General features: G+C 40.7%; 1 protein-coding gene across 1 annotated transcript; it reads right to left on the reverse strand.

Annotated features, from left to right (window-relative positions):
* Window positions 1-613: 613 nt before the first annotated feature.
* Window positions 614-9,021, reverse strand: TMEM130 (transmembrane protein 130; the record flags this gene model as incomplete). The annotated part of the gene is made up of 7 exons (XM_010084566.1): window positions 614-1,204; window positions 1,946-2,058; window positions 3,093-3,295; window positions 5,102-5,186; window positions 5,794-5,963; window positions 7,094-7,262; window positions 8,701-9,021. Coding segments are annotated over 7 exons (1,238 nt in total), but the record flags the coding sequence as incomplete, so codon positions are not given.
* Between the last annotated feature and the right edge of the window lie 890 nt (window positions 9,022-9,911).

The following is a 9,911-nucleotide window of genomic DNA, read 5'->3' on the forward strand; positions in this document are numbered from 1 at the left end:
TGACACACTCGATATGTATCAAGCCCACGACACCCATAGGCTTTAAATCAGAGGTGGGGAAGGCGTGTCACATTTAAAAAAAGAAATGGCCACAGAGACACTTTTGTTTAAAAGCCTCCAGGGTACTCAGAAATGCACCTTAGCAGGCAGTGAAGCTTGGCTGAGCGGGAAGCTGATAGTAGAAGATAGTCTGCATGAAGTTTATACTGCCTTGAACGTTGACTATGAATTTTAATTGAATATGTTTTGCTGAGCAGCTTTGAGATACTGGTTGTTGCATTTTTTGGAAGAGGAATTTTGTTGATTAGCTGAGTAGTAAAAGAAAAAAAGCTACTAATACAGATTATAGTACATTTCACAAAATGTTGGAGATGTGGAGTCTGCTACAGCACGTGCTGCAATCCCACCAAACTACTGCTGGCAGCTAGCTCTCTATGAGCAGGTCACCAGCCACTACAGTCCCACAGAAGCCCATTAACTTAAAAAAGGGGTCTTCTGAGACAGGAGGAAAAAAGACAACATGGTTAGGTAGCCTGGTTCATCAGCAGCACCCAGGCCTTTCTCAACCTGGATGAGTCAGTTCCCTTTTAGAATAAATACACATTCAACAGCATTTTGGGTGACTTCTATTTCCAGTAATATTGTTGTAACACAGGAAAGAGAGGTATGTTTGTCTTAAGCATTTTCTTTGAAACAGACAGCAGAAGGAACAGAGAAGTTACAAGAGGCAGTGAATTTAGCAAACCTGCACATAAAACAACCTTTCATAAGAATAAAATGGTGCATTTACAGCTGTAAATGTATACACCCGTATAATTTAAAAATACAAAGTTACCTTTACTGTGTTTCCGGGCTTGCTTTTTTTTTTTTTAGTTCAAAGAATGAAACATTCAGGTGCTGGACTTAAAGTGGTTAACCTCATTGCATTGGCAAAACCAAACCATTCATGCAGCACTGGGCTTTTAACTCATCATCAGTGAGAAAGCTAAACTCAGCAGTCAGTGTAACCAAGGTGCAATTGTGTTCTTCATACTGTGTACATTTTGACTGGCTTGTAAAACGAATGTAAAAGTTCATGACTTTCCCTGGCAGCTTCTTGAGATGACCGAAGAAAACATGATCTGCAACATATTTGGCCACAGCCTGACTCCGAATGAGAAGACAGGTTTTTATCAGACAGTGGAGAAAAGTCAAAGTCAGCTACCTGGAAAAGAAACATCAAAGAGATCATTTTTAATTCAGGTCCTGCTGCCTCAAGTGAGTCCAGCAAGAGTATTTTGGTCCAGAAATGGCACCTGGTCCTCAACCAGTTTCAGTCAGTCACCAACTTCAGGTAGACTTCTGATTCACAACTGCTGCACACCTGGCTGGCAGGCAGTGTCTCTAGAGGTATGTGATTCATATTGTGGCATGATGTAAAGGGTATTAGGTACTTTCCAAAGGGGCGAGAAAGCTACCTTTGATTTAGGAGCTCATCCTTATTACAAATATGATAATGCAGCAAGTGAAAGCTACACCAGAGATGGAAGGGAGCTGGGGAGATAAAGGTCTCCTACTAGGGTCATACTAGTGGCAATTTAGTGCCACTTTAATGTACCCACTCTTTTTTACTATCCTGTGTCCTCTTTCACTTTCCCCCTGCTTTCCTTCAAGTAACCACTCTGAGGTGGTTACCACACTACCACACTTCAATGCAAGCACCTGGTAGGAATATTAACAAACTGCCTGTGAGAGTCCTGGCAACTCGAATTACAGTTACAGTTCTCCACAACTAGACAGAAGCATGTGTGTTGCTTAAAGTGTTTGCCTACAGCGTTCAGATTTTTCCATGGAACGGATCAGAGGACCAGGGAAATGCTCCCTCCCTCTCTGTTTGCCTGGGGATTAAAGAAGGGACATGGCTGAAAGGTTACTATCCCAGCTCAAAGTAAAAGTAACCAAATACCTCCACGAGATCTTTTTGTTGCGTGTTATTTCGAAAGGTTGTGTATAGCACCAGTCCTAGAGTCACTGAAATCAGAGTGATCCAGAGCAGGACAAAGAAAGCCGGGTGGATCCCTAGGAAAGAGCACAAGGGGACATTCCTGGAGTGATACAGAACACTGAGCAGAGGCAACAGTGAGAAGGAAATTACCTTTTAGGAGAACTTTTCTTATTTTTAGAACAGAGAACATGTGTGTAACAGGGAATACATTTTTCAGCCCAGATCACTTTGGGTCTTTCTGAAATCTCAGAATTGGGAATGCAGAGTTGTGAGGTTGTAACAGTCTGTCCTTTTTTAACCCCTCTTTTCCCTTGAACAGCCTAAAAAACCCCACACAGTTACATATGTTAGCCCTAACTCCCCAGGGTGTTTGCACCTCTGCGGTACTCTACAAGGATAGGAAAGAACCTCAGTCAGCATCTTCACAGCAGCCAGCAGCCTCCAGCAAAGGTGATTTGCACACTCACCCCTGCACACACACCGGTGCTTTCTGGAGTGAGCTGCCCTGCCCGTGCACAAGTGCTGGCCCATGGTGAGATGGCATAACCATTGTGGATCACAGCCTGGCTGTCCCCTGGTCAGCTCCTCTTCACCTGGCCACTAACCACTTTCTCAGGGGGTTCAGAGACCCACCAGGGGCATGCACGGGCGAGCCAGCAGGGATTGCTGGCTGGGGGGACACAGAAAGCTGTAATGAAATGGAGGCCTAGAGCAATCTATCCTTAAAAAAACATAACTAAATGAAACAAAAAGAAGAGTTGAGACTGCTTAATTAAAGGGAGTGTTAAAGATGCATATGTTTTCCTAGTTATCCTCTCTAACTACAAGAGCCAGACTATTTAAACTGAAAAATACGTGATTTAAGTAACTCAACCTTCCCAGGAAACTCATTAGCTTCGAGACACTCTTGAGACTAAGGGTTCATCAGGATGCAAGAAGCTCAGAGCAATTCCAGTAGGCACGTTACAGTCTCTCCTTTCTTTTCCTGCTTCCTATGCTTTTAGAGATCTATACTGGTTTCCAGAAACCTCCTCTGCAGGCTATAGTTGTCCCTGATGTGTTTGAGATGGTCGGTTCCCCGGCAGGTGCCCATCTCCGTGCTCCTCACCTGTGGGCCACACTTTTATCCCGTGGTAGGTCTGCAGCATGGTCACACTGTTCTCCACCCGCACGCTGAGGCAGTACTGCCCGGCAGCCCTGAACGTGTGGCTGAGGCTGTAGCAGGAGCCGTTGATTTCCACCAGGTGGCATTTGTCACCTTCCAGCGGAATGCACTCGGCCTTTATCAGCCAGCACAGTGCTAGAGGAGGGCTGAAATGACAGAGCAAAAAAGAAAAAAAAATAAAAATCAGGTGAAAGCTCTGCAAAAATTTCACCTAAGAGATGATGAATCACTTGGTTAATATAGCATAATTTTTAAAATTTTAAAATAATGAAGTTAATCTGAATACAAATAGAGAAAGTAATAAACTGCATAATTGTTTTGTTTATAGCATTTGTCAATTCAAAAAGTTCTTTGTGATGCTGCTATATAAGCAAGCCTTTCAGCTGAGAGCTAAATACCTGCGTGGGTCATAGGAAGGCTATTGTGTATAGAAAACCCCTTAGTCCTTCTCCAATAAAGATAAAAAGAATCGTTTTTCCCTGCACTTCCAAGGGAGTATAGGTTGATCTTTCTTTGTTCTTCTCACACAGAAGAAATCACTGTCTGTGCTACTGAAACACACCCAAGACTTTTCTGATTAAAGAAACTCTACAACCAAAACTGGAAATAATGTAAGATGAGCTCTGTACTATGGACTAATAGCTGGAAAAAGTAAATAAATAGCAAGGATCACAGTACTCCCTTACAATAACAAAAACTTTTTTATTTGCTATCAAGCAATCCAGGTGCAATCCACTTTATGGCCATATGTCTTCTCACCATGTCTAGTCGATGCTTTTTATTTACGTTTTCAGACCCTTGTTCCAAGTGATTCTGCTTGGACTCATGCTATGCACTATGGACTTTGATTTTGTCAACAGATAGAGCTTTTCTTTACCCCATCTTATTAGTATTTTGTTCCTTATCTCTTTAGAACATTCTCTGCTAAAGAAAGCAGCATGTACAGTGTTTAGCTCATTTTCTAGGTTTTGTTTCTATAACTCATCTCTCAAGCCTTTTATCATTGCTTTTCCATCATAAATGCCTATTGCATCAGTCCCGGCCCTGTGGCTAGGAGGTCAGGTCTGGCAAACATTGTCCATCCTAAAACCAAGCCTGCTTTCAGGGATCTCAGGTTTGTTTGCGATGGTTTCTGCCTGTTTATATTTATTTGTACACCATCTCCTGCCAATGTGCCATTCGCTTTTTGAATGCAAACTACGCTGCTTTGTCTAGTGAGGCTCTTTATACCTTTGGCAGATGGCTCTGTGTTGGGTGCTGCTCGCTCCATCCTATATGCCTGCTAACAGCCCTGCTCTTTTTTTTTTTTTTTTTTTTTTTAAATTAAGCATATCACAAAAAGCAGAAGGTGAATGTGTCACTCGTCTGGAGAATAAATGACTTCTGTGGTCATGGAGTTTTTATAATGAAGGAGCTTTCCTAAGAGTTTCAATGACATTTAAAATGCTTATGCCATACAAAAAAGCTCTGACGTGTTCTATATACTGCAGCTGAGAGAGAGCTTGTGCTAGGATCAAGGTGCTCATGACTCTCCTGTATTCCTCTAATCCTCACTGCATGGAGCCTCTCTGTTTTATTCGTCTTGCGGTAATCTCAATTTTGCCAGACTTATGCCTCAGAATCATTCCTCCCATGTCCCAGCCAAGGACAGCTGCCATGCAACAGGGCTCTGAATACAGTTTAATTTAATGGTGGGGAAATCAGTCAAGGAGAAAAATTCAGAAGGAGGATTCTACTTTTCTGTAAAGATGCAAGCTTTTCAGGCTCTCAGGGTTCATGGAATTTCAAGTCTGGAAAAAGCAATATTCAACAGTATTTTGTTAAAAGGGAATTTCTTCTTTGTTTTAAGAAACAGCTCTGTGGGGCACAACTGACTATTTTAAGGAAACAGTGGGGAAAAACACTTAAATAGACAATGCTTCTTGGGGAGAGAAATTGTGTTTGCTACTTACGTGCCATTGATATGAAGAGATAAACTCAAGTTTTCCATTACATGAGTCTCCCTGGAGCCCACTACATTAATACTTTTAACAGCATCTGGGAGGAAGAAAAAGGCATGTCACACTCCACATAGAAACTTGACATTCACTGGTTTTCTGGTGAAAGTTTGTTTTCATACACTTTGCAGATTTCTACTTGCCCCACACCCAAGAAAGAAACCTACTGGTAGAGTTCTAAGTTTTCTGAATGTTTTGTAATTTCTTTTTAATATATAATCAAATACTTTACATTACTACTTATGTGTTTATTTACTCCTGAAGCTCATCAAATCAAAGAGACTTTCCTAATGCTTATTTTAACCAATTTATGTTTTAGGGATAGGTGGCATAAATTAAACAAACAAATCCTCCATAAGTTATGGGAAACATTTTATTGTGAGTTTTAAGTGTATGTGAGTCTTTTACAAAAGACAGTGAAAGTTCTGGTAAATGAAAAAGAAACAGATTTTATATATTTCCCCCCCTTTTTTTCTGCAGTAGAACAGCACAAAGTCAATTTTGCAATGGAAACTCTTAATTGAATAATGTTGACCCATTCCTGCATGTGAAACGATGCTGAAGTTGTGTTATCACATTAAAGCTAGATTGTACCTGAACTTATATAGCAAGTCCTGTTTTGAGTATGCAAAATGGTTTATAATTACCTAACAGCTCCAGAGCAGTGGTAAAATCACCGGTTTTCTGCATCATTTCTCTTTCATGTAGGATGCTTCCAATTTGTTCCCATTCAGCTATGACTTTCAGATGCACCGTGCGATTCCCCAGGGTGGAGCAGTTATAGTAGACAAAGGGTTCCTTGGTAATCTGATAAACTCTATGTGAAACATGAAAAGATTTAGAATCAGAATTGCTTTTTACCAAGTCCCTGCGCATTTCCGATTTAAAATGGAGCAAGCTCAAACATATTTTCTTTATAGACAATTCTACAGTTGGCTCTGATTCTAATCCTACTTTACGTCCCTATCAATGAGGATTAATGTCCATGGCATTACCAATAAAACTACAGTCAGTATAAGACCCAGAGTATATTTACATGTTTGTAATCAAAGAAACTAAAGATAATGCTAAAAGAATTCAAACTGAATAGGAATAATCAGTAAATTATAAAAACTACCTTTGTAGCAGGTAGACTATAAGCTAACTGAAGTACTGAGGGGGTGGTGGGGAGAAGAAAAATAAGCAAGAAATAAATAAAAAAGACTAAAAGCTTACATTTTTATTTGCATACACTTATTAGTATTGGACATGTATTTGTCCTCGGATGAGGAGAACAACTGAAGAACTGAATGGCTTTTTCCTCCATACTGCAGAGCGGCTTAAGGGCTAAATACTACCCATGGTTTTATTTCTGTTGGTTCTGAGCTATGTTGGTATTTTTTCCCTTCCATTTTTTTATTAGGTAAGCATTAAGTGTGTATTAATGTGCTCGTCCATATTATTTGAGAGACCTATCCACTTTCAAAAGCTCCTCAGACAAGCTGTAGTGTATTTATGGGTAGCTGGTCACAGTAACGGCTACTTACTGCCCAACCACAAGACAGTATACCGCTTCCATTTTCCTTAAGTGCACAGATTATCCACATATTCAACAATAACTACCTGCTAATGTAGATCTGCAGGCGTAATGATGTTTTAAAATAACAATTTGCAATAAGTTACTTTTTCCATTTTGTTCAGTTTGGTTCAGCTCGTTGCACACACAGTAATACACCTCAGGATATATTTGAACAAGAAATTTAGGTCTAAACCATCACCATTTTGTGAGTATGCAATGACTTCTGTGTCACAGTCTTTGTAATTCACCTGGTTGACATGCTAGGAATGTACCAACTGACAAAGGTGTATGCTTTGTCCTGTGATTTCATCAGCATTTTTCTCTAGATGAACATCTGAATCAGAGCCATCTTGAGTACTCACTAAAGCAAACAAAGTAACCACACCTACCCATCTCCAAAATCCCAGTTGTAGACAAATGATGCTGACTTGAAGTAGTGACTTGGGTCATGCAGACAGAAAGAAATCCGGGTCACGGCGCCTGTGGAGGAGCTGGAACCACGTGTGATAAATCTGCTGTCTTCTATCTGGGCAATGGTAAGATTCCCTGTGATAAATTCTGCAGAAAAACAAGGTGGAGAAAGAATGACAGCATATATTACTTTCATAGCATGCTCTGTGTGAGCATCAAAACATTATTTAAAATGTACTGCATAAGTCTTTCTGTATCCTAGCCCAAGGAGTTAAGTGTGTTTTACATCTGTTACTCAGTGTTACTAACGTGTTAGTGAGGCAGCGAGATTAAATTACTTATTTAAGGTTACACAATGGGTCATGATAAAGCTTCTAATAGAAATAGGAAAAATAATCCTGGACTGATTGAGGTCAATATCAATTTTTACTATTGATTTTAAAAGAACTGGGATTAACCATCAAACACCTAGATCAAGGGATTCAGAATCAAACCACTATACACTCCCTTCAGGTCTGTGGTAGCCATTTTTGTTTGTTTTGTGGGTTTTTATGTTGCTGGGTTTTGTTTTTTAGTTTTAGCTGCTTCCACAGAAATGAAAATTTGACTAACTGTGAATAACAGATGTGCTATATACTGTAAACACAGAAAGGGTGAAATTTTGATTTTTACTTCTTAAGACATCCTATGCCCAAGTTTGTTTACAAGGACTGGCAAAGATTGATCTAAAATCCTCTCTAACCTGTGAATAAAGAGGCATTACGATGATACATTTATCAGCTCATTATAAAATTAATGGTCTATTAATTACCAGTAACAGAGCCTTACCCTGTTAACAACTCATTAAATCTGGTTAACTGTTCTCTTGATGATGCACAAATAAGAATCACTGGGACATGGGGTTGGAGGGATATGGTTACTGGTCACTGCAAGAAGGGATTGTAGGAAGCTGTCAGGTGATATTTCATGTCAATCCCTGTATCAGAGATCATTCCACACTGTTGGACAATTTGTCAAAAGATGCATGTTTACAGTTATGAATATTCCCTGTAAGCTGAAACTGCACTTAGCAGTATTTGGAAATACAGCCATGACTTCACATCCAATGTCTGTACACTCGGGCAGGACTCTAAAAGAAAATTTAATGGCTCTGCTGTGCTGATGGCCCAAGTTTTTGCTATGTCACACAACAGTGAAAATCAGTAGATTGTCACTGCTGCTGGTCATCCTAACCTTAGGACTAGAAATGCTGGGAAGCAGTACAGGAAGGATTGTTTCAGGAGTCTGGCCATGACTGAACAACGCTGATGTGTGAGCTGGATCTGGTTTCTAGCTCAGTTTCTCTAAGTGACAGAGGCAGGGAAACACGAACAGGCTCACACTTGCTTCCTGGATGGAGGTAGACTACAGTATTGCCCAAATGCCTGTCCAAAACCACCTTCAATAAAAGGGCTGGATAAATCAAACTCTGTTGGCAGAAGTCATATTTGTGCCTGGCTTTCATTTTTCCAATGCTAGCAAAGGCAGGAAGCATTCTGATGTATGCTGAATTCCCGAAGACACAGAAGCTGTAAAGCCATTTTACCTGTAATCTGAAGCACGGTGACATTTCTAGCAACTGGCCGACATAACAAACAGTTTTGGTGAGTCACCCAGACAGATACAGGAAAAGTCCCAGGAAATTCACCAGTTACATTAATTACGGAGTTAAACCGCTGCTCAGATTTCTCTATCAGAATCAAAGGAGCATAAATCCAGTTAAAGTGATACAAGTTTGATGTGACGCTGTCATTCTTCATACTTAGGCTGGCGTGAACAGTAGCTTGAGCTCCTGTTGTGATGGGACCATTGTTGGTTATTTCCAGACCATACTCCTCTGTGGAAATCAGAAGAAAAGAAAAAACAAACCTTGTTGTATTGCATTTTTAATTTTATTTATTTATTTACACATTTGAACTAGTCAGCTATAGTTATGTAACTCACAATGACACTCATCCCAGCAAAGACTTCACCACTTTTATTTTTTTACCATTTAAAAACCTGGAAGAGGAACGGTTGCATGTATATATGAGTTCAAAGAAGTAGCGTTAAACAACGTATTAGACTGGGTCCTAGAAATATTAATAGTAGAAGGGAGCTTCAGACTAGAACATCACAAAGACTTTGGTGAGGTTTTATAGGCAGAGCTGGGTGCTGGCTGTAGGTTCAGTCCCTAATGGTCTACCGTGGTCTCTAAACTTCCAGCTACTGGAAGAAAGTCAAGCTCAGCGTTAATCGCTGTCCTAAAAAAAACAAACAAACAAAAGAAACTTTCAAACTCAAGTAAGATCTCAGCCAATGGATTCCTTTGTCAGCTCTGTTAACCCACAAGCCTCTCCCACATTGGTCCTACCTGAGCAAAAAACCTCAGTACCAGCTGCTTCTTCTCTATGGTCCATCACTGACTTCCTTTTGCAGGAAAAGACCAGAAATCCCAGTGTAAATTAAACTTGTACCATGCACCACTGGGAGATCACTTGCCAGAAGAGGGACCTGGACAAGCTCAAGCAGTGAGCCCACGTGAACCTAAGGAGGTTCAACAAGGCCAAGTGCAAGGTCCTGCACCAGGGTCGGGGCAACCTGCGGTATCAGTACAGGCTGGGGATGAAGGGACTGAGAGCAGCCCTGCAGAGAAGGACTTGGGGGAACTGGTGGATGCAAAGCTGGGCATGAGTTGACAATGCATGCTCGCAGCCCAAAAAGCCACCTGTATCCTGGGCTGCATAAAACATAGCGTGGCCAGCAGGATGAGGGAGG

This window comes from Pterocles gutturalis, unplaced genomic scaffold, assembly GCF_000699245.1.
Source record: "Pterocles gutturalis isolate BGI_N339 unplaced genomic scaffold, ASM69924v1 scaffold1620, whole genome shotgun sequence".
Taxonomy (NCBI): domain Eukaryota; kingdom Metazoa; phylum Chordata; class Aves; order Pterocliformes; family Pteroclidae; genus Pterocles; species Pterocles gutturalis.